At 50.4% G+C, this 25,025-nt stretch overlaps 1 protein-coding gene across 1 annotated transcript in view; it reads right to left on the bottom strand.

Moving 5' to 3' along the window:
- The window catches only part of MYH9 (myosin heavy chain 9), an 81,939-nt gene that overhangs the window by 17,342 nt on the left and 39,572 nt on the right, over positions 1 to 25,025 (bottom strand). The window contains exons 4-15 of the mRNA XM_027874234.1: positions 15,793 to 15,820; positions 14,182 to 14,275; positions 9,488 to 9,580; positions 8,760 to 8,823; positions 7,428 to 7,526; positions 6,656 to 6,799; positions 5,377 to 5,472; positions 4,490 to 4,608; positions 3,504 to 3,656; positions 2,993 to 3,166; positions 1,611 to 1,784; positions 1,026 to 1,140 (exon numbers count right to left, since the gene is read on the bottom strand). Coding sequence (XP_027730035.1) covers positions 1,026 to 1,140; positions 1,611 to 1,784; positions 2,993 to 3,166; positions 3,504 to 3,656; positions 4,490 to 4,608; positions 5,377 to 5,472; positions 6,656 to 6,799; positions 7,428 to 7,526; positions 8,760 to 8,823; positions 9,488 to 9,580; positions 14,182 to 14,275; positions 15,793 to 15,820 — 1,353 coding nt within the window. The remainder of the gene's footprint in view (positions 1 to 1,025; positions 1,141 to 1,610; positions 1,785 to 2,992; positions 3,167 to 3,503; positions 3,657 to 4,489; positions 4,609 to 5,376; positions 5,473 to 6,655; positions 6,800 to 7,427; positions 7,527 to 8,759; positions 8,824 to 9,487; positions 9,581 to 14,181; positions 14,276 to 15,792; positions 15,821 to 25,025) is intronic.

The raw sequence follows: 25,025 nt of genomic DNA, 5'->3' as shown, positions 1-25,025 counted from the left end.
TCTCTGTGTAGATGGCATAAGCATTGGCTGAGGCTGGTAGGGGTGGAGCAGCTAACTAAAGCTCACCAAGGCTTCTTAGGTGACCCCCAGACTGCCCACAGGAGCTAAGGGAGGCCCAGAGGGATATCACTAATGCTTGAGGTTTATCCCACAGGCATAGCCCCCTCCACCCCCACCCCCACCCCACCACCTCAGGCTGCTGCGTGTCTGCTGACATCCAAGCAATACAACTGTCACCCTCCTTGTTAAAGGGGGTTTGGGAACAGTTTCACTGCATGGATTCCACAAGCATCTAAACTCGCATCTATTTGATGGAGGAACACAGCAGGGAAGGCATTAGTTTCCCCTAGTCTAAGGGGCAAGGTCATGAGGTCACTAAGGGCAAAGGTAAGGTGAGAAGGGCCAAAAGGAGAAGACTCCAATGGAACATCTTGCATTCCATTCCTTGCGTGGCTCTAGAATGTATAACACACACACAGAGCAGAACATTTGAGTGGCCCAGTCACCTGGTTCTAGATGAAGAATAGGAAAGTGTTGATAGAAATAAGCTCTCTGGGTGTTCTGCATTTCTGGAACAGAGATATTAAAGCAAAACCCGAGACAAAGAAAAGGAAAAACCAACAACAAAATTGAGACACATGTAAAAAAATGTATCTGCTCTGAGAAGAGCAAAAGGAAACTTAGTAAAACCCACAAGAGCCTCTTTTTAAGGAGCACCACCCTCTTGAAAATTCCCACATTTAAAAAAAGGCACAGACAAACACAGAGGGAGAAAAGGATGGGAGAAGGGGTGTGTGTGTGTGTGTGTGTGTGGCTCAGTGCCAAAGGGTGACTCTTCTCAATCTAAGGAGACCTCTTTTCCTTGCACAGAAACTACTTGGCAAACTCAAGTTCAAACAAGGTGTGGAGGGTGAGGTAATGGTGGTGGTGAAGCAACAAATGTCATTTGGGGGCTCTGCCTTCCAAACCAAAGACAGTAGACCAGACTTCGCAGAAATAACAAATCCAGAGGGTTAAGGGCATACCATCTTTCCACAGTTCAGACACAAATTTATCTGAGGACTGATGGAGAAGTGTGGCGATGTTATCATTCAGAGGGTCCATGTTCTTCATCAGCCATTCGTCAGCTTTATAGTCAACCTGAAAGAGGAAGGGTCCTTAGCCATCACAAGAACTGGGCAGCCTGGGGATGGATGCGACCAGGGTGAGAGCCAACACCACAGGCCAGAAAGACCCTCGAGTGTGCTCAAGGGCAAGGCTAGTCTGCAAAAATTGGGAATGAGCACACGCCAGTATGTGATCAAGTCCATGTGAGGGGAATGGCTTTATCCCACAGGGATGTCTATACCAAAATACCTTGGAAAATATTCCTCATGGAGGCAAAGTTTCTCAGGACATGTATAAACGGTAAGATTTAGTCCTGATGGGCAGATCTTCTCAAATAAGGAGAGCCCAGGAGGCATCATATACCAGTCAAGTCAGCTTGGACACAGCCCCAGGGCCCCTTCGCAAAGCCCCTTGCCAGAGGTGGGCTGGCCCCCTCAGGGCTCAGATGACCTTCCCATCACCTCTCCACAGCCCTCCAGAGAGGGAGCCAGACTGCTCCTTACCTTGCCAGCATAGTGAATGATACAAAAGTCCGCTTTGTCTTTCAGCTGCTTGGGCTTCTGGAACTTCGGGTGCGTGCCCTGTTCCTGCACCACTTTCTCTACAAAGCTTTTGTCCGTGGCTTTGGGGAACCAACATTCTTCATCTAGAAGTGCCAAAATGCCAGGGGGGCCCGCCTGGAGGGGGCACAGAGAACAGGACAGAGTCAGGCTTTTATGGGGGAGAAGCCAACTGTCCACACCACATTTAGAATGATACCTTACACTGTAAATTCTCAGCTTACTGAGATCTTTAAAAAATGGAATTTGGATTTTACTGAGAATCAGAAGGCTCCATTAATGAAAAAATACATTTCCCCAATGATCCAAGCTAATTCATGTTTAATGAAGAAGAGAAAACTAGGGGCTATGTTCCAGATCAGAGCAACCCTGATCAGACTCCAGAAGAGGCTGCAAAACCAGCCTACACATGCACCCTAGAGGTCAGCAGGGATTTCGGTCCCTTCAGCCCCAAAGCAGGGGTACGACGGACAGAATCCCAGCCTGGAGTCGTGGGGCCTGGCTAAAATCCTAGACCTCAGACATTTACTCATCCAGGGGGAAGTGACTCACTTGCTCATCTGCAAAGGAGGGGCACCACTGGTCATTAGAACCTCTTTTGTACACAGAAGTGGGCATAGGGAGCTTGCCAAATCTAAGGGCTCATGAGCAGGATCAGGTTATGGAGGCTATCAAGAAAGATCTATCTCTTCATCTGAAACTGGTGGAAAGAGATTTCTTCTTACAAGAGGGTTACAAAGAGAAGAGCCCATCACAGGGAGAGATCCGCTGCCACGTGCTTTGCTTTGCCCTGGGGTTTCACATTTAGGTGTACAAAGACAGCGGGAGCAGAGTTCACACTCTCTCCCTTGGCCACTGAGGCTGGGGCTGAGTGGCTGCAAACCCACACCCAGACCAGCTGATTGGTCTCCACAAGTAGACGATAAAACCCTAGACTTCGGCCTAAACTTTGGCCAGAGCTGGATCAGACTTATCGTTCCTACAGACAAAGGAGCTGCTCAGCCCCAGGCCTGGGAAGCAGATAATTCTGCTTCCCAGGGGCGGTGCTTTTAGAACACTTCTCCTCTGATGGCCACAACTCTGTGAGTGACAGTGGGGTAAGGTCGCACTCACTCCCATCCTACAGATGGAGAAAGGTTAACTGAGCCGGCCTCAAAGCACGTGAGCTCCAGCTCTCCTGGGCTCTACCCCAGGGCCCCACGAAGGCTCCTCAGAGACCGCCGAGTGATTCTGGCCAGAGTGAGAGCCAGGGAATGGAGGGGATTGGGATGGGGGCCGGGGCCGGCAGCCCATCTGGGACTCAGAGCGCCAAGGCTGCTGCTTACAGGCTTCTCGATGAGGTCAATGCAGGGCTGCAGGTCCAGGCCAAAGTCAATGAAGTTCCACTCAATGCCCTCGCGCTGGTACTCCTCCTGCTCCAGGATGAACATGGTGTGGTTGAAGAGCTGCTGCAGCTTCTCGTTGGTGTAGTTGATGCAGAGCTGCTCGAAAGAGTTCAGCTGCAAAGAGGCAAACGAGGGGAGGGTGAGGCTGGGCGCTTGCTGGAAGGGCCAACCACTCCTGCCCCCCAGGAATGAGGCCAATGGGGACGGCGAGGCCCGAGCCCTGCAGAAGGGCCAACCAGGCCCTGCCCCCCAAGAATGAGGCCCATGGGGACAGGAAGGCCAAGCCCTGCAGGGAACGACTGACCTCTCTCCTGCCTACTGGCCATGCCCTAATCACTGCTTTGACTGTGCAGGGGTTCTAGGCCACATCCAAACTAGAAGATGGGCGGGGATCCTGGGGGTCCACAAAAAGCAGCCACTCGGCCTACAACGACAACGGGGAAAGGCTCACGTCAAAGATCTCGAAGCCAGCGATGTCCAGGATGCCAATGAAGGAGGCGCCCTGCCTCTTCGTCTTGTCCAGGGCCTTGTTGATGCGCATCACGAGCCAGCGAAACATCCGTTCATACGTAGCTTTAGCCAAAGCCTCGATGGCAAAGTCGGCCTGTAAGGGAAGGGAGGCAGGGGAAAGATCAATGAAAAAATGAAAGAGTTTCCCTGGCAGACATGGCCCTGACCATCATGAACCCAACAGCACACTGTGAGAATCAGGAGCAGAGCGAGCTCTGTGTGTGTGTGTGTGTGTGTGTGTGTGTAGGCGCGCCCTCTTGTGTGGTCTCCCTGGTGACCCAATGGCACACCCTCAAGTCTTGCTCATTTCACAATTACAGTAAAGTCACCAGTAAAACTAAGGGAGAGAAGTCAAACCTTCATCAGCAATCTCAGCATCCCAGAGCAGGAATGAGGGCAATGTGGTACGGTGGGTGGAAGGCCAACTCAGACACAAACAGTGATAGAAATGGCCCCATAGCGAGTCAGCTTAAAGGGATGGGCCATCCTGACTCCCTCTCCCCACCTCTGTCTTCCTCAGAAAAGACCAGTCCGACCTGTGCCTCTAGAGGAGGCATCACATCCGGGGATGTGAGACACGGCATCAATTTATTAATCAATTATTAATATATAGTAATTAATTAGTACATATGTTAATACATAATATGTTAATTAATTTGTAATTATATATTATATAATAGCTAATATATGATAGTGTATGATATATAATATAATTGTGTGTTATTATTATAATATATAAATATAATAATACATAATATCTATATTAATCAGTTAGGCTGACTTTGCCTCCCCTCTTCTGACAGGGAATGGGACTGGTGACAGGACGGATGTGAAAATAAAAGACAACAATAAAAGCTGAATGTTTTTAAAAGGACGCATTCGAGAAGTGTTTGTCATGAAACAGCGGGTGTGACGTGAAGGACGTACCTGTTCTTTGGTCTGGGCTTTCTGGACATAATCCCGTCCAACCTTGATTCGAGGCGTGAGGATCCCTCGTGTGAAATCAGTCACGTTAATCCCCAGAAGGTGGGAGACTTTTTGGGCAGCTGCAGGCATTCACGCACCCAGGATCAAGTCAACAAGAGAGAAAAAAATTAAACCCTTGGGATGAGCTGGACAAGAGCGGTCAGTCAGGAAGAGCAGGGCAGCACCATGCCCGTCTGCACTAGGACAGTGCCCACACACCCAGTGGCCATGCATGAAAGGCCCCCCCCACACCCTCTTTGCTCCTCTGAAACCCAGAGAAATGCAGAGACATTCCTTCGGGTGTTGATGTATGAAAGGCCCACCTGAGCTGAAGAGGGGGGCGTCATCCCATGTTAGAGGTCCCCCACCCCCTCCATCACCGGCCCATCCGGGCCAGCCTGCAGCTGGGAGAACATCAGGCCTACACCCACTAGGGGCAGCCTCTCTCCTTGACCGTGCAATTGCTTTGAGCCACTTAAACCCTCACAGGCTTTGGGCGGATGGAGTCAGCAACCCTATTGCAGGTGACAAGCCAGAGGCCCAGCAGGCTCTTACTATGCCAATGCCCCCAGGCCTTACCACCTTCCCTGCCCTCTAGGCCCTAAATACGCCCCCTGCCATTACTGTCCACTGTCCAAGGCCCTTTGAGTCTATGGCTTTTCCACATGTGGTCTCTGCCAATCACACAGAGCTTCTGGAGAGCAAGGACTATGTCTCCTTTTCTATTTGCAGTCCTTTTTCCCCAACTTAAATCCAACAAAGATTCTGCTCCTCAGCTAGCTGGAGGCAGGCAGGACAGTCAACGGGCTGCAGAATGGCAGGTTAATTATTCCAGCGTCACCCCATACCTGTATTGTCCGGCATAGAGGCCTGGTCAGTGTTGCGTTCCTTCTTGAAGGCGATGTTGCCCAGCTGAAGGACCCCTGAGATCACTCTCAGCAAGCCTGTGGAAAGGGACACAAAGGCCAAGTGAGGGCTGGCTGTTGCAAAGGCGGGGTGGGACAAGTGTGTATTGAGAGGTTAAAGGACTTGTCCAGGTTAGCACAGTCAGGATGTGTGGCACCTGAACCCACAACTTCCTGGTTGAGAGGAAGCTCTCGATCCAGTTAGTGATCCTGGGCTACTACAAATTCACTTTGCATTCCACATGGCTTGCTTCTCCTACAGCTAGTACCAGGCTCACCACAGCAGGGTGCCAGGCCAGCCCTAGATTCCTATTCTCTGCCACAGCTGTCGGGGGACAGGCAGAAGGAAGAGCAGGTGCCCCCCGACCTGATCCCACTTTGCCCTGTTGGGGGCCTCTCCCCCCTGGCAAGGGGGCCACACCTCCCCCAGGAAGCCCACCCTCTTCTTCCACTTTCACAATCACATGTCTGTATATGTGCCCTGCCCTTAAAACAGGAGCCCACTTCTCCAAGGAGGCTGTGCACATGTCTCCTCTCCCCTGCCTGGGCAGCTTGAAGCAGACAGAGGGCTGTTTTTGTTTTCTTTTTTAATCTTTAATCTTTTATTGAATAGAGGTAGAGCCAAATTGGGATGAACAGCTTCCTTCTCATCCAGTCTGAACTGAATGAAGACCACAGGAGAATTGAGATTCCAAAGCCAGGTCAAAGGCGGAAGGGTCCACAGGACCTGCAGATGGAATCTCCTCTGAGCCAGACTGAGACTGTCCAATGCACCCCGAATCGACTCTCCCCTACATTTCAATAAGTTTCCTCGTGATGGAGGCAGACCTGGGCCACAGAGCTCTCTCAGCATAAAAGTGAACGCTTCCCATTCTGAAATCAGCGGCTGAGCATATCAGTGGCCCAGGGATCCTCCTTTCTATTCAACTCAACTGAAAAAGAGACCACATTCTCCAGTTTCCTCAACAGACTCTAGGGAGGTCGGTAGTAGTTGGAACAGAGCCATGGGCTACAGTGACATTTACAAGAGAAGAGTGGAGGGGGGAGGAGAAAGGGAGGAAGAAGACTGTTCTCCCACCTGGAGCCCTTGCCTCGCCCTTCCCTGCTGATGCCGCTCCGCTCCACGATGTTTACTGGCAATAAGCCAGGCCCGTTTTGTCCTCAATTTCTACCCCCTAACGTGAGCCGAGCCTGAAGACCTCCTGGTCCCCACCCGCCGTACCCATTTGCTCCTCCTCGGGAATGCTCATGATCCTCATGGCTTCCATGGTCTCCTGGAACATATCCTTGTCCTGTTGGCCTGGGATGGTGACGTGCCCATTGGACAGGAAACGATACTTGTTGTAGGGCTCCAACAAGAGGTCAGCTGCAAAGGCAAAAATACATGAAGCCCATGGGCACGTGGGCTGGGAGCTGCGAGGGGCGCTGCTGGTCGCCTCATGGAAGCCCTCACTTCAGCAAGGAGGAGGCAGGAAACAGCCGAGTCAGGGCATGGGGCTCCGACTCACTGCACCATGCCAAGAAGTGAGCTCTCTTCAGTGGGTGAGCGTTCCACCCTCACGAGGGGCTTACAGACTCACCTCAGCTCTCCTAACTCCCACACACACTAATAGAACAGTGCTTAGCACACAACAAGCACTGTGTAAACCTGAGCTATCACAGCCCTAGCCTGTGGACAAACGTAGACCCAGAAACTGAAGACAAGTCCCTGAGACAGCAAAAGAAAAAATAAGGGACTGAGTGACTGATGACCCACCCTAACCCCCAGGGTCAACAAAGAAGGGGGCTTGGAGCACATAGGAAACCCAGCTGGCCGGGCACCAAGATGACACCTTACAAATCCCAGCTCCCGGTGGGTCGTCACATCAGATTTTATGTGCATGTTATGGAGAGCAGATTGTTTCAGCATTGAAAAACACGCACTTCTGAAAATATAACAGGGATCCCTCGGGTGGGGCCTCGGGGGCTGCCTCTCCTGATGTCCCCACACTTACTTTTTAAGTGTTCTCCAGCCCCAGACAGCAGATAGTAGAAGATATGGAAGGTCCGTTCTTCCTTGGCTTGACGGATGGCCCGTGATTTCTCCAAAAGATCTTTGAAAATGTCAAGGAACTACTCTGGGTAAAATGCAATAAAAAGGGAAGAAAAACTCCCTACAGAAAGAGCTGGAACTTCATCAGACAAAAAATTATGTAGAAAAGTCAAAACAAACCCCCTGGGATCCACTCTATTAAGACCAGAGGCCCTAACAGATCTTCGGGTTTACTTCACAGCAATATCTTGAATAATTTAAAGGGTACTTTTCTTATAAAGGGTCAGGCACAAAAAACAATTATGGGATTATAATGCCCTTAGTGGAGAAGAGAAATAGTTTCAAAATAACCCTCATTTGAATTCTGAAACCAATACAGTGGCGAACCCTGAGGCTGGCTTGTAGCCAGCACATGTAGGAAATGCTTTATTGCAATGAAGTACATAACTCAAAATGCCATGACCCTTACTCTACCAGGCTCCTGTTAAGAGACAAATATACAGTTGTACCTTCCACATGGCAAGGGTTAGGGGCATGGCACCCCTGCCATCTGGAAAATCCACATAAACATTTTTGGCCCTCCCTTTGTACCAGAAGAAGTCTGAATTTTTTCTTTTATGGGATGTTTACAGTACCTTAATACTTAAAGTACTTAAAATACTTAAATGCTTAAATATTTGGTCATAGGCTATATGCAGGTCAATGTTAAGGTAAAATACTAGACTTTTATGTGTCATCTGCTGGCTTTTACATTCTTTTTACAAACTTTACCTTTTTATTTACTTTAACTTTAAAAAAAGAAATTGTGTATATTTATGGTATTAAAAGATAAAATGTTGATATTATACAATACTAATTGTATAAATTAGTATAAATTGTATAAACTAAATCAGTAAAATGCATTTCTGAGTTTCTAAACTTTCTCCGTCATCTACTGGCCTTGTCTGCAGCTTCCACAAAATTCCCCCCAAACCCCCTTTTAATTTCTTATGCCAACCTGCAAAATAGCAAAATTACAATGGGGAAAGTCGTGATGTGGAAGGGATAACTGAAGTCTTGAATCCCAAACAACCAAATCACAGAGAGACAGAGAACTAGAGCGCAATGTCCCTCGACAGCCTCGGTGAAGACTTTGATAAAAGCCTCAATTGAAGCAGTGATTCAGTTACTGGCTCGGATCCTGACCCCAGACAGGAGACACTCTCTGGAATGGAGAAGGGAAGCCCGGAGCCCGTCCCGGCACGGTCTTTCTCTTCCATCTTAGAACCTGGGAATGGGTCAACACCAAGGATACAAGTCTCAATGTTGGCTCCCACAATGTAACCGTTGACATCAAAGTTGATCCGAATGAACTTGCCCTGGGGAGACAGAAAGAGAGATCAGAGAGGCCGACCCGTGTCCTGTGCTCTGGTCACTCAGCCTAGGCGGCAGAGGTCACTCATCTGCTGGGCCCAATGTGCGTCTGGCACTTCTGGAGGGCTGGGCACAGCTCTGTGCCTTTGCAGCTGGCACCAGGGTGATCCTGAGAGTCAGGAAATGGGGCCAATCCACCTGGCTCCTCAGCCACGGGTCAAGGTTGGGAGGTGGTCAAGTTTTTCTATGCCCTGCCTTGCTGGCCTCTTACTGTGGAGGCCAGCAGACAGCCTAGTCTATTGGGGAGGTGGGGCTAAGTATCAGACTACACTTAGAGGGTATTAAAGCAGGACAATTCTCCCTTCCCAGAAGGCAATACCCAATCTAAAAGCACCCTGAGATCAGGACTTTTGACCTAATAGGAAAGAATAGAGATAGCTGGCCCCATACTAAGTGTGCAGGGCAAAACCAGCCACTGTCCTCAAGAAGCTCCCTTTCTAAAGGGGGAGACAACATAATTAAAACAGAGTAGGGGAGAATGCAGCTGAGGCGGGGAGGGGAAACGGGGACAGGGGCTGGGGGAGGAAAGGTCTCCTGCAGTCCTGTGGTAGGGTTGGAGCTGAGCCCAGAAGGAAGCTACTGGGGGAGGGGAGGGGAGAAGCCACTCACGAATCGAGAAGAATTGTCATTCTTCACGGTCTTGGCATTACCAAAGGCCTCTAGGATGGGGTTGGCCTGCAGCAGCTGGCGCTCCAGCTCACCCTGTGAAGCAACCCAGAGGCACAGTGATGCTCAGTGACAAGTGTGGTTCAATAAGCCCATGAGAACCAGGCATAAGTGGCACGAGGGGCCTGTCAAAAATCGATGGCAGAGACTTCCCCCTCAGTTTGCCTTCTATGGCCCGCGCAATCACCGACAGCCCCGGTCTTCTCGGTCGCTGGGGGCCCAGCCCTAGAAGGAAATGGCATCCCTCGTGCCACAGGTGACATTCCCAGGACTGTGCAGCTAGAAGGTTGTGGATGTCCCCAGAACAATCGACTCATCTGAAAGATGACAAAACTGAGGCCGGAAGGAGGAGTGACCTGCTGGAGGTCAAATAATGAGTTCAGTGCTCTGCAGGGGTGGCTCACGCCTGGCTGGCCCTGAAGGGGCCCATCGTGGGGCGGCTCCCTTGGCTCTGACTTCCCTGTGGGGGTCCTGGCCTGTCACTCAACCTCAGACCAAGTCTCTTCACCTCCACACTGGGGATGGCGCTAACTGCACGGCCTGCCTGTCCTGAGGGCCAGTGTCTGTAGGGCTTAAAGTGCTAGAGAAATGGGAAGGGATGGGGGTGGTCATCTAGTTCAATCCCCTCATTTTACAGGAGGAAACTCAGGCCCAGAGAGGTTTTCCTGACTTGCCCAAGGTCATCCGGGGGTAAGAGGTGATACACGACGGGCATCCTCCAAGCCAGCCTGGGCTCTGTCTCCTGGCAGGCCAGTCCTATGCATATGGCCCACGGGACCCTAGTCAGCATCGGCAACAGGATAACACCATCTGCCTCAGCCATTTGTAACGGACGTTCCCCATCTATGACCAAGAATGCTAGTTAGATGTGACAGCATTCCCCTCAGCCCCATCTCAGAGATCAAAAACCTGGGCTAGGTTACACAGACACTGCCTCCAGTGTTTCCTTTGAAAGACTCTAACCCTAAATGCCTCCAACAACCCAGGAAGGCAGGCAGGTGGGCAGACCAGGAACTGTCCCCATTTGATAGCTAAGAGATCACAGGGTTACTAAGGGGCAGAGCGGGCAAGGAGGACGAAGGTCCCTTAGCTTCTAGCCCAGGGCTCTGCCTGCCACTTGCTGACTCCCCTAGCATGAGACCACGGACGATGAGTGAGCAGGCAGCCTTGGTTCCCCTTCTGGCCACCTTCTCCTGGGTCGGGAGACCCATGTGAGCCGAGCAGCGGCCTGTGCTCACGTACAAGCGACAGACCAAGCCCAGGCTCATCACGGAGAACTGGACTGATAGTGCTGATCTCCCTGACTGCACGAAGCCTTCTAATACAAAGGCCCCAGGCGGCATCAGATGTAGCAGGGCGGCAAAGAGAAGACAGAGCCTGGACCCTCCTAACGATCTGTCAAGGTGGCCAGATCTCGGGCTAGGATTTCTACAAATAGCAAAAGCAAGAGAAACCTTTTATTTCCAGACAACGCGAATCAGCCGCGTAATGCCTTCCCCATGAAGAGCTCATCAACAGGCCAGACCACAAGCATAAGAATGAGAGCAACACGGAGACACAGATGTTCTTGGCACCAACAGACACCCAGCTTTCAGGCTTCCCACTCACTCTCGCACTGCTGAAGGAGGGCTGGCCTGGGAAGGCTGGTTGCCACAGCCTTTGGGAGCAGTCTGGGAGGAGGCCCGCTTTCCAGCCATTAGATATTCTATTCCAGCCACGTGTCTAACCTTCCCCCCAGATAAGAAGCCACCTCATTCTCCTTTTCCTGATGAGGAGAGGGGGACTCTGGGAGCCTCTGCCTCCCCTGGCCGCCTGCGCCTTCTGTCTGTACCAAGAGGAGGCTCCAAGGTCTACGTCTAGGACCACGAGGAGCGACCACGGAATGAAAGAAAGGCAGCTGAACACACCCAAGAGCTCCCTTTCTAAGGGCAGAAGGAACGCCGCACTGAAGAGCAAGGCAACTAATTGGTGGGTTTTCTTTTTTTTTTTTAAATCTAATTAACCATGCTGGAGATTTTAAAATGCAATTAACTATGCATAACATACAATTATGAGCTCTTTTTAATATACGTTCACAGCTTCTAGAAAGACTCAGCATGTGCCTGGGTGATAGAGGACGGTGGGGGGAGTTGCTGGCACAGCCATGAGGCCATTACAGGAAAGCCTGCTTAGCCAAGGTGACCTGCTCCACCAAATGAGGCCTTCTGCCGGATCTTCTCTCCAGAGAAAGGCAAAAGAAAAAGTCCTGTTTGGGCCCTTGTGGCCTGGGCAACTATTTGCAGACAGAAGGGACTCGGGCCTTGAGTTCACAGAAGTTAGCTGACACAGATGACAGATATACAGACAGATAGATAGATAGAGACAAATCGATCAATATAGCTACACAAAGACTAAATGAGCCACTGGCCTGAATAATGGGTCTATCCAACCAAAGAACAAGGCACTCAGTAAGGGACAATGGGGCCCAGATAGTGTCTAGACTGTGTTCAAGCCCAATGAAAGGGATGCCCAGAAACTTCCACTTTCTTTCTCCTCCAGGAAGCTTTCCCTGATTACTCCAAACCACATAAACTACTCCTGACTGGAGCCTCCTCTGCATTCCTATCTGGCAGCAGAAGTCTATGTGGGGCCAAACCCAAAGGCAACAAGAAATGTTTTGTTTTTTTTAAAGTATAGCTGGAGACCTAAGCCCCAACGTCACAGCTCTGTTTTAAAAATAAACCTCTTAAAAAGTGAGGAACGGAAAATAAAAGAGGGGTGGGAAGGAGGGAAAAAAGAAACTCTAAGAGTTTCTAAATATAACCACTAACGCCCCATGGAAAAAACATCAGAGCCTCAAAGAGTTTGGCACCTCAAAGGTTGCACTTGGTTCCGTTCCAGGAGTCTGCTCTCATTAAGACATTAAGAGTGTCCACACCCAGGTCTGCATGCAAAGACACCTCCCCCTCCACCACACTTATGGATATGCTGCACACAGCCCGCCAAGATGTCCAGGTACCAAGAGTAGCTATGTACACCATGAGAGCTACCGAGGATACCGCTGGCACCGTGGTTTATAAGGAAGCTCAGAAACGAGGGTGCACGTGAAAGAGAGAGAGAGAGACACACACAGTCATGCTTAAGATTGACTGCCAACCCCCAACCAGAGGGAGCCTTCCCTGGAGGCTTGCCTGGCAGCCACGGTGACCTCCAGGCAGGCGGTAGGTCCTGTCCACATCTGGCTTGCAACAGAGTGGGCAAGGAAGCTACTGGTGACTTACTGGTGGGGCCTGGAGCGGGCTCACTGAGTAATAAAGGCTGGGCAATGAGGCCCTGGGACCCATTAGCAGTAATCACTCTGGGGCACAAAAGCAGGTCCCAATGAATCACAAATCTCTAGCCTTTGACCTCCCCTCCAAACAGTGAGCAGGGTCTATGAGAATCATTCTAGCTGCAGGTGATACGGTGTGGGGTGAAAAGCTGATTGGGGGAAAAAAAATCAGGACACACGATGGGGAGAACACGCATTCCTGGTGCAAAACGTGCAGTAAACGTGCGGCTCACCTAGCGAGGACACGACTGATGAGTTCAACCATAATCCATCAAGGGAGGGGGAAAAAATGCACGTAAGACAAGTGTCGAGGTGGCCTCTTTTCCTGGGGGGACAGCCCCCACTGGCATTAGCACCGGACTCTGAAGCGCACATTTGGAACCGCTGCCTGCCCAGCACCCCCAGCCTGCTCTTCAGCTCACGTGGTCCTCCCCCACCAGATCACACAGCTCTAAAAAAAAAATCACTACCACCCCCTATCCATCCCCACACACACATTCTGTGGCCAACCTGGGCATGAACACCCCCTCACGCCCCCGACATGTACTGCCAAGGCCTGGACTACTCTGGCAAAGCCTTCAAAAACAAAGGCGAGGGGCAGCTGGGTGGCGCAGTGGATAGAGCACCGGCCCTGAAGTCAGGAGGACCCGAGTTCAAATCTGGCCTCAGACCAAACACTTGACATGTACTGGCTGTGTGACCCTGGGCAAGTCACTTAACCCCAACTGCCTAAAAATTAAAAAAAAAAATTAAAAACAAAGGCGGGGGTGAGGGCTGCAGAACAATGCAAATAGGTCAGACTTCTTTGACAGTAGTTTTGCTAAATTGTCTTTGCTTTTTATTTCTTTTTTAACTGTTATAAGGGGCGATTCTCCAGAAGAGAGAAGCAGGGACGAATACATTAGAAAATGTGACATAAAACCAAAATACATCAATAAAAGCGGCTTTCTTTTTAAACCAAGAGCCAGGCCCAGGCTAGGAGGAAGCACTCACTGGAGCAGGCCTTCAGAAGAATGGCTTCACATACCATCTAGCAGTTTCTCCAAAAGTGCTCCCTACTGACATGGCCAACTTAGGCCTTTCCTAAGGGCATCTCAGCGGTCCCTACAAAAACATAAAGTCAGCGTTTCTTCTTTGGGCTCCTAACTCCGGGTACATGTCCCAGAGGTCATGGGAAGCCTCTGGGCCCAGCCAGTGCCAATGGCAGTTTGCCGCCCACCTTCTTCATTTCCTGAGATGAGAAATCCAGGATAAATCAGAAGCGCTTCAGTCCCTCCCTAATCACCTGGCCAAGATGAACCAAAGGAAAACAAGAGAGGGGACTCACCTGGTCCTTTTTGCTCTTGTGTGAAGAAGCCACATAAGCCAGGTACTGAATGACCTTCTTGGTGTTCTCAGTCTTTCCAGCTCCTGACTCCCCCCTGACAAAGAGATCCAAGGAAGCACTGAAGTGTGTGGAGGACACTCCTGAAGGGCTCCCTTCTCCCCCAACCCTTCCCCAGTTCTGTGCGGTGACACGGCCAATCATTGGCTTTGATCTTCTGGTCTACCCTAGGGCTCCCTTCTGTCACACTAATGGTGAGCAGTGATAGACTTGGGCTTTTCTCCACTGATTTCCTTGGTGTGGCTTCTCACTCCCTTCCTACTGAAGTCTACCTCGCTTGCCAATAGCTCTACCACGACATCTGGAGGCCATTCCCCGCTGATCACGATTCTGCAACTTACTTCAGGCCCCCCTCTTTTGACCCTTCTCTCTTTCCCTGCAGTTACTCACAGCTCCAAGTATCCTCGCCTCCCTTCCCCTCCCTCCTCTTCTCTGGAGTGAGCTGCTGTTTCGGGGTCCTTTGTCCCTTCCCCTCTGACCCATTCTGAATTCAGTCCTGGGCCTATAGTCTCGTGTGCCCCTGCTTTATTCTGGGTCTGCAGGAGAGCAGAGCTTCAGAAATACCCACTGTGAGCTGAGCTCTCCCTTCAAGGAGATGTCTGTTTCACTGCATTCGCAGATCTTATCCCATCTTGCCTATTTTCTGTTGGGCCTCCCCCTTTAACCCATCAATTCAGGAAGGGAGCAGGGTCACGGCAGCAGTCACATGGTGTCCCAAGTCCTACGGCCCAGACCTCACTATGATCACAACCACTCCTCAGGTCATGTCATCTATAAGTGGGTGTGTCATGTCTCTAGCCCCCACAGCCCCCACAGCCGTTTTCTGTTCCGGCTGCTGTTAGAGACTCACAAATCAATTATCCTGGCCTAGGAAGCTTTCCCTTTTTACCCTGTTTAACATTCAATCCCCCTAATGACCAGATTGCTAGTTACAGCCAAACACTGCTTTGTGGAATCCCTGCTTCGAGAGTTTCCCATGGTCCTCAGGAGGCCTGGCAGAAGTAAATTTGTGTCCACAGCTTGGCCAGGTCACTTGGCAGCTTTCATATCCAAATGGTTTAGGAATGAATCGGAGGCAGCTGCTGGTGGGTCAAAGGGACTTAAAATTGTTTAAGTTCCTTCAAAATTTTACTTGGACTAAAACCAAAATGTTTTAGACCATTATTAACTCTTTCAGTAAGAGAAGGATTGCTTTCCTCTCCGGAGGGAGCTGTGCTGTGGCTTGGGGAGTTAGAAATTACTCAAACCCAAGTATACCAGACTTCAGTGTGGAGCTGAAGGCTCCTTGGGGGAAGGTTAATTAAATCTCTCGCTATGAGATAAAGGCCATCCCCACAGTGGAGTCAGATGGCACTGAATGGAAAAGCTGGACCTTGCCGCTTGGGAAAAAGAATCTGGGAATCAGGGAATCAAAACATGCTGAAAGGGTGGTAAGTTCTTCTTCATATGACATGCAAATCCATCCCTTCTTGAAAACAGGACAGAGAAGAACACATGGGACACAGCATCAAGATGCTGTTAAAAAAAAAAAAAAAAAAGCCAAAACCCACTTACGTGCACAAAATGGACTGGTCTTCTCGATCTGAAACAAAGGAAACAGGGGTGAGACAGATCAGAATGACCTTCCGCTCCTCACAAAAGCTCTTTGTTCAGCCCACGGAAAGGGAGTCCCACCATGCTCCAAAACGTGAAGCGCAAGCAGGCCGAGTGCTCCTCGGCCAGCGTGGCCACATGTCCCTGTTGGGAGGGCCCTCCGGGGTGGCAAGGACAGCAGGCAGCCCCTCATGCCTCCCAAATGACGGCCAAAGAAGAGAGGAACAATGCGTGTTTCCATTACCTTTGAGGCATATTACCCACACATGTGGCCTAGAATTTCCCTCCAATCCTGCCTTATAAAAAAACACAAGAAACCTAGAGGAAATAACAGGGAGGCCTGCAGCCATGGACTTAAAATCGCCTTTTCCATTCTTTCTCATCAAACCAACTGTCCCCTGCCTTGATTAAGTCAACTTCACTACAAGGAGGAGGGCATTATTTGATCTAGTACCTGCCTGCATATTAAAAGCAGGTTTGAAAAAGAGAAATTAGTGGGAAGGAAAGTCTTTCATGAGGTTTCCCTAGCAATCTGCCCAATGAGTCAGGAACTCTGGAGCTGCCCCCTCTCATCTTCTGTGGCCCGGGGTACCTTCAACTTCCACACCCCTCAAGTCCCTGAGGGGTCGGTGGGAATGGTTACAGGGCTCTGCACTCATCTCCCTCCCCAAGTGCTTGCTTAGGTCTCTAATGGGCAGTGCTGGACCCACCATGCTGCTAGGAGAGGTCTCCCCTGGACAGCCCCCCAAGAGCCCTGACACAGGCCACACTTCCTGAAATGGTTAAGCAGAGCCCAGATGACCTCAAGGATGGCTCTGGGTGACTGGGCAGTCAGAGAAGACATTGGGGAGTGGTTAATGTCTCCCTCACACATGGCCTTGGGAGATTAAGCCAGCCCTCTGAGCCCTTACCTTTGCAAAAGTAAGCATTCGCTGGCTTAACGTCCAGTCAACAGGCCAGAGCTAAGTAGGGCCCTTACATCACTTCAATCCCAGGCCACTGATAACTCAGCAAAGGGGTCTGGGAGGGTGAGGGTCTGGGATGGGGTGGGGGAAGGCCCTGCCCCACTCCCACCTCCAGGGACCTCCCTCCCCCTTCCCTAGGTGGGCTCTAGTTGCCCGCCTGCTTAGTCACTGCCTCCTGAAGCCTGCAGGAATGTACCTGCGAGTACAGACAAGTCCAGCTGCAGGCAGGCGGGCAGCTACTACCATATAAGGAAGTGCTTTCCCAGCCCTGCGGAGGGCCAGGCCCTGGGAGAGCTGGAATTCTTCTAATTGTGTGAGGAGGAGTCAGATGCTGGGCTGGGGAACAGGAAGCCAGGGTCCACAGAAGGCAGCCACGGGGCAATGCTGCTTCCCCAAGCATACGACGGCTCCCCATTCTGTGCCCCAGCGGGCCCCCACAAAAGCCACCAGCCCTCCCCCACTGTGCCTGGCATCTAAGTCTTGGGAGGGTGGTCTAAGTCTTTAACGCTCCAGAAAAAGAGAGAGGAGGGGAGGGAAAGGGGGAAGAGAAGAAAATGCTCCCCAGGCCCTGTCGGGGGTTTGGGGAGGAGCCCATCTTGGTGCCCCAACCTGCTCTGACTCAGGCCCAGGAATCAGTCACTTCCAGTGACTCTTGTCCTTCTTTGTCCTAATTTGGAGTGATTCCATAAGCACATTTCAATCTTTCTCCAAACAGCTGCAGTTGTCTTTTCAGGTAATAGGGTAAGCAGTGATTTTTTTTTTTTTGCAAGAGTTAGATTGTTAATAGATATAAAAAAGACTAAAATTTCCATGTGGCTCTGCTGGGTCATTTGCCCTAAAGAAAGCAGGGACGAGCAAAGAAAAGGAAGTCTGAGCCCATGGGCATGTTCCGGGAGCTAGGGGGGCTCCTCTAGCCGTCTCCTTCCTATACCCTTTGCCTTGTCCCAGCCCTCACACAATTCCTGCAGAAAGACTCCAGGGGAAAGAAGCCCCCAAACAGGGTTATGCACTGCCATTCTGCCCTGGGCAAGACATTCTGAGATGCTGTGTGGCTTGTTTCTTCACCCGCAAACCGGGCACAAGCTCCCCCAGATACCTCACCCCCACCAGTGGCTTTGCTGGCCCTGTCTCCTCCACCTCCACCAAACTGGGCTTCCTATACCTAGCAGATAAATTTAAGCCTGCTTCTTTTTAATCAAATGTTGAACCCTCCTCAATGAGCCTCTTTCCTTCCACATGTGCCTTTCTCAAAGAACACCACCGCCACATGCTTCCAAAAAATGCTTGTGCCTTGGCTCAAGACCTCATATGTGCTTCTGGGTACCAGGGCCTCCCTTCAAAGAGGCCTCTTTCCTCCCCACTGGGGAGGGGGCAAGAAGAGCCTTCAGCTAAGATCCTTGTGGGGTGTGTGGGGCCTCTGTAGAGCCCCCTGGTGGCATGAAGTATGCTGCTTCTCTTCTGCATGCCACACACTAAAAGTCCCCAAAACCAAGCACTAGTGCCTTCACGGAGGTGCCTACGTTGGTTTTCCTCTCTCATCTAAAACTTGGATTACGCCACGAGCATCTCTTCTGATTCTATTAGGCTTATTCCCCCCCCCCCCCCCCCGTGGGTTGTGAGGTTTTTTTCTGTTAAAACCCCAAATACTTTAGTGTTGAGCCTCTGGAGGTGAGGTAACATCCTTCAGCTGTGAGTCAGGGTGCTCAGCAAGGGAGGAGGGGGCAGGGAGGACCAAACACCCAGGTGTCAACTAAGGGATGGAACATCCTCCAGGCCCCATCACCCACTTCTGCAAGAGCAGCTCTGGAACCCACTCACGGCCATAAAAGGCAAGCCAAGCTGTTCACAGAACAATGATGTCAGCTCCAGGAGGAAGTGAGCGGAGCACAGACAGAGGGCTGGGGCAGAAACTCCCAGACCCTGCCAATGACTAACTCATTCAAAGACCAAATGGTGACCATCCCTCCATGGCTCTTTCTGAGCTCTAAAATCAGGGTTCTCAGGAGAGGGGACTGAGGCAGTTCCAACTGAGATCAGAGCGTGAGTGGTCCAGAGCTGAATGACCTCAGCAAATTCAAGAAGCCAGACAGGTCTGAGCTCTGAAAGAAGCCCCGGGGTGGGAGGCAGGGGGTGCAACACCTCTCCTGCAGCCCCCCTCCAAGAGCAGTGCACTCTCGCCTCATGTCTTCCTCTAGTCCGAGGCAGCTCCACCAGCTCAGGCGGAGCAGAGGACCTACAGCAGTCCCAGCTCCTTTGGCCTGGGGGGAGGTAACAGGACCCAGGGCCAAATAAAAGATCTGCAAAGTGCTAGGAGACCAAAAGGGACTATTATCACTACGGTCATAAAAGGAGCAAACTCCACTTGGATCTCAAGGCTTGCAAAACTGACCCATCAACAAGCTGTTATGAAGCGCCTACTAAGTGCCAGGCACAGAAATCATCTCTATTCAAAGAAGTTTACAATCTGAGTGAGCGGAAGCCTGGATCAGGCTGAGAGACAGTCTAGCTGATCCCCCCCATTGTCCAGATCCATCCAAAGCTGAGCTTCAAGCACTGGATCCACCTTCACAAGATGCCGCCCCTTCCCCAAAGGGGCGTCTGCACACAGGATAAAAGGGGCCTGACCTGGCGGCTCACGGACTGCCATGGTATTTCCTGAGACAGAAATCAGAATTCTCCTGGGACAACAGCGCAAGTGAGGAGCCGAGTTTCAGCGCACCTCACTCGGAAAACTCATCCCTTCTCAATCTGCACTGTTGTCTCAAAGAGGACCTGGGTCTAAACTGTGTGAAGAGAAAGCCCAAGTCCACAGTTATATGAGTCAGCAGTTGGGGGGACTGCTCTGTGTCCATGTGGCAGGACGGAAGGGTCCTGTTTACCTTTTTTTTTTTAATGTTTTTATTAATGTATTTTGATTTATCAACAACCACGTCCATATGCTTTTGAGTTTAAAACTTTTCTCCCCCTTTCTCCCCACCACCCTCCCCAAGACGGCACACAGTCTGATATGGGCTATACATATACATTCCTATTCCTGTTTGCCTTCTTAAAAAATCAATAAAACATTACAAGGGGAAGAGAAGGGAAACAAGGAACCAATGAGGGGAACTGCTAGTCTGACAGACGAGTAAGAAACCTTGCTAAAGGAACGCTGGGAAGCGGCCACACCACCTTAGAGTGGAAAGCAAGAATGTCTGACAGCCTAGACTGGAAGGAGGAAGACTCATCTCAGAGTCCAGCGAGAGGACAGTTACAATCCCATGGCCTAAAGGTCGACCAAGGAAGGCAGACAGAAGGCAGCCCAGAGACAGCAATGATCACGAAAAGGACTGCCCGGGAACTGCCCAGGAAGCCCTGCAGAATACAGGGCAAGGACAAAGAACAGACAATGAACACAAAAGAGGGGCAGGAACGCTAAAGTGCCAACAAGCTGAGGCTCGTAATGAAGGACCAACCAAAGGGCCAGATGACAGAAGGGACAAGCCCTGCTGTGCTACTCAGGGCAGGGGTATGATGAAGAGAGGGCAGCACTGGGGCAGCTAGGTGGCACAGTGGATAGAGCACCGGCCCTGAAGTCAGGAGGACCTGAATTCAAATCCAGCCTCAGACCGAACACTTGACACTTACTAGCTGTGTGACCCTGGGCAAGTCACTTAACCCCAATTGCCTAAAAACTTAAAAAAGAGAGAGAGAGAGAGAGAGAGAGAGAGAGAGAGAGAGAGAGAGAGAGAGAGAAGGCAGCACTAACAGTTTTCATCTTGTTTCTTTCCACCAAGGAGAAAGATCTTCAGGCTGGGAAATTTCAAATTCACAATGGCTTCAAGTCCACTGAAACTCCAGATAAGTGGGGAGATGGGCAAAGAACGATCTTGCTGCTGATAACATTCCTGAGCCCATGTCTCCAGGCTGGAGGGAAGATGGGCATTCAAGGAAGGAGGTATATATGGCGGCTGAACTGCTGGCCAAAATCAATGGTACAAATCAAATCAATGGTGCCTGAGGGATAGAGAAGGGCAAAAACCATCTTGATTTTCAACTAGAGAAACAAATAGATTCTAAATTTTTTAATGATGAGCTGGATTACATTACAGGCAAAATTTCTAAAATGCATTCAATGGACTAGTGAGCACCTGAAACAAAAGGCGCCCCTTAGAAGAGAGAGCATCTGACTTAGCCCTTCTCAGCAACGCAAGGATCTAAGACATGTCCAAAAGTCTCATGATGGAAAATGTTATCCACATCCAAAGGAAGAACCATGGAGTTTGAATGCAGATCAAAGCATACTATTTGCTCTTTATTTTTCTTCTGTTTTGTCTTGTTTCTTCTTTCTTGTGGTTCCTCCTATGGGTTCTAATTCTTCCTTACAACATGACTAATGTGAAAATACGTTTAGTAGGAATGTATATGTAAAGCCTATATCAGATTGCACACCGTCTTGGGGAGGGGGAGAAAAATTTTAAACTCAAAAGCTCATGGAAGTGATTGTTGATAAATCAAAATAAATTAATAAAAAAATTTTTAAAAGAGAGTGTCTCCTCCTGAAGAACCAATCATGCCCAGCTGGCCCTATTTCCTTCTTACCAGTCTGGTTTGTATGGAATGCCATAGACAAGGGTCACACTGGAAGGACCATGCTCAAATCTCAGTACGAGTTTTAGAAGGGGTGCTGACAGGGCAGAGTCCAATAGAGAGAAGGGAACCAGGACCCTGAGGGGCTTTGACTGCATCAGCACACCCACAAGCAGGTGAAGAAACTGCACTCGTTTTGCAGACCTAAGGAGGATGGGTTGCCATGGCTGTACGTGCAATACCATCATGTGGATGGAGGTTGTTCTGCTCGGCCCCAGACGGCAGAGTGAGGAACAGACAGGAAGTTTTGCAAGGCTTCCTCATAACGAGTGCTGTCCATCAGTGCCTTCAGCGTGTTGCTCAGAGGGAGGCAGAATAGCCCACATTAAAGACACAGCAGAGGCGATGGGTTTCTGCTCAGGCCTGGACTGGACCACCCGTACAATGGGTACAGAAGAGGGAGGGAAGGTGGACAGATAGGGTGCTACGGTATTAGGTGCAGATTACAGCACATCCTCAATGAACCACAGGCCAGGCGGCAGGAGGGCCAACGATGGCTCGACACCACACACTGATATGACATAACTGCATTTTATAACCAATTGTGCAGTGAGGTCATTACCAACCCAACGCCCCTCCCACTTCACAAACATCTCCCTAGAGTCTCCATGGCAAGGGACAGTCCAGCCCTTTGGGGAAGTGGAAACCTAGCAGCAGAACGGGGACCCCAGAACCCGGCAGGCAGTCAGCATTCGGCAGTGGAACCAAGGACAGAATTCCTCCCAGGGAGGAAGGAGTTAAAGAGAAGAACAATCAAATAGCAGGGCAGAGGTTCAAGGTAAGAAAGGAGGAGGAAAGGAAACAATATTCCTGGCAAACCTGGCTCAAAAACCAACAGGAGAACAGCTGGGTAGAAAACTCTGGCTTAGACGGGTGGGGTCCCACAGCTGCCCAGGACCGTAGGAGCCAGCCAGCCAGCCAGAGAAGACTGACACCATTCTGTGGCTCCCTGGGCCTGGGGAAGGGGCAGGGCCACCAGCCACCTCCCTGAGCCTACGCACAGCTCACTCCCAGCTCAGCTTAGTCTCTGCACTGTCTCACTCCTGACCAGTGTAGACCTGTGGACAGAAGCGGTGTCCCTTCAGAAAGGCGGCCAGCCCTGAGCCTGACGACACAGCATTTACCCAGCAGAAGGTGACACAGGCATATTAAGTGTGGAATCGACAAAAGCATCATCTCCCACCAAGACTGGAGAACTTTTCAGAGATGCTGAACAGTGTTCCTGTAACAGAGAACATCCGCTGATTGACCTTAACATCAAGTCAGGAGGAGTAGTGACAGCTAAGGACGATAACAGAGAGAATCCAAGCTCTCTGGGGGCAGGGTGGGGGGCTCAGCACCACCAAGAACCTTCATGGTTCTTTTGCCACATTTATCTTACTATGGAATCTCAGGCGGTGAAAACCCAGAAAAAAAGCAAGAAGACAAGTTCCAAAGAGGAAAGACTGACTGTTAGCCGAGGAGGAAAAGGTACAGGAATGGAGAACAAGCCAGGGATTGGTTGTTTTGGGTGGGAGGAAGAGAAGTAAGTAAGAGAATAACTGAGCATTCAAACCAGAAGAAACTGGAGAGATCATGAGTCCAGGTGAGGAGGCTGTGCTGAAATGGCTGAATAAACCACGAATGTAATGAAAGATCACTGTGCCACGAGGAATGATAAATACAAAGAAGTCAGAGAAAAATGGGAAAACCTGCATGAACTGATGCGAGTGAAGCAAGCAGAAGCCAAAGAATAAGGCTCAGAATGACCACAAGGATGGCAGCTTGAAAAAAATCACCCACTGGGAGCGGCCAAAACCCAGGTCAGACCTGAGAGGTCAGAGAGGTGACGGACTTGTCTCTGCTTTATTAAGCACACGACCAACAGGACTGCTATTCAAGGAGATCCTTTCCAGTGACCACTAAAGGATAGCCCTGCATGGTGGCTTTGGTCAAGAGTTACTGATGAGTGTTTTCTATCAAAACAAATTGGAACCATCTCTAAAAATCATCATTATTCTAAAGCACCCAAAAATGTTTTAAATTCTACAAAGGGCGGGATGCAGTGCCGACTACAATTCAAACGCTGCGTGCTGAAAGCCAAATCTCTGAGAAAAACCCACTTTAATCACACAACTTCAGCTTTTTAAAAATAAGCCCAGACCCATTCTGCAGACTGTCTGACAAGCATTTTAGGCTGCAACCAAAGAAGACCCGCTGCCACCAGCCTGTTCTTGTGTGTCTGTGGAGATGGGAAGCAGGCGGAGGTTCTCCACTTGATCAGACTTCAAGGCCCCATCATTTTGTCACTGGGGGCAGACCTGCCACCAAAGAACATCACGCTCCACTGTGAAGAATGCCCAGCTTCCTTAGCCTCAGCTGCACTGCGCTCCTCCGGCAGGAGGCCCTTCTGATGCCCCCTTCCCTCCTACCTACTCTGACCAGTGCCTGGCACACAGGAGGCACTTAATAAACGCTTCTCAACAGACCAATTGACTGACTTAGAAAATTGCCTGCTATAATGGAAAAATTCATCCCTGTGGCCAAGCTGGTGGTGAGCCTCTCCAAGCCAGGGTCCTGTCACCAGATAGAAACCCTAATCTGTGGCAGGGTTAAAGTCACTTTAAGATTAAACTACAGGCCAAGAATTCAAGCATTCTGGCTCCTATAGTTTAATGCATTCCCAATTAAACTCCTTTTAAAGTAAACACCAATAGGCAGTGACCACATGTGTTCAGGGACATCTGAGGAATGTGCCACTGGCCCAGGCACTGATTGGTAAAAAATAAAAACAGAATCTCTTTTGAGGTGTGAGAATGAGGAGGAAAAGAATGGACGGAGGATGGCTCTGGAGGGAGACTCCAGGGTCCCTAGACTGGTATTGGAAAAGGCAAGCAGCTGGCTCTAGGCAGTCCTGGGGCCCCAGGGACCACGAAGGGGCACCCCCTACCTCGGGAGGGGCCGAAAGCTTAAGAAAAATGCTACCACACCCTGAGAGAACTCGGCCTAACTTGAGGCGCTTTAGCACACAGTGGGCCCTTTGTGTCGAAAAGGCACCGTCTGCTGCTCTTAGCGGCTCCCCCTCAGCCTGCTGGCCAGCGCATTCTGGCTGAAGTGGAGTCACTGCATCTTTGGCTTCCAGCAGCTGTCATTCTCACTCCCTACTCCCTCCCCAACCCTGGCCCCAACTAGGAGGCTTGGTGAATTTGTCCAAAAGTACACATTGGGGTGCCCTTGAAGGGTTTCTCTAGTTGTCAGGCTGGGACCTATGTTTTGCTGGAGAGGCTCCTTGAGACACCGTTCTGCAGAGCTGCTACCCAGAATGGAGGAAGACGGATGGATGGCAGGAGGAGGGAAGCCACTGTATTCCCTTCTCCCGCAGCTCAGACACGGACCATTTCCCGTCAGGGTGGCCGTAGGGCCCTGTCAGAGTCACAGGGGGATCCTATAGGAAAGGTCCAATAGGGCACCAGACTGTTGTGTCTGAAAGATGAACAGGACTGGACTGAGACGGCAGTGTGAATTCCAGTCCCGCCAATAATTCACTGTGTAACATCAGACATGTCATTTGATCTCTCGAGGGCACCATTTGAAAGCAGCAAAGGGATTTCTAAGAAGCCT

The sequence above is a fragment of the Vombatus ursinus genome, unplaced genomic scaffold (genome assembly GCF_900497805.2).
Source record: "Vombatus ursinus unplaced genomic scaffold, bare-nosed wombat genome assembly UNPS02003292.1, whole genome shotgun sequence".
In the NCBI taxonomy this organism is placed as follows: Eukaryota; Metazoa; Chordata; class Mammalia; order Diprotodontia; family Vombatidae; genus Vombatus; species Vombatus ursinus.
Note: the sequence above shows the minus strand (reverse complement) of the source record. Positions and strands in the feature narration are given on the sequence as shown.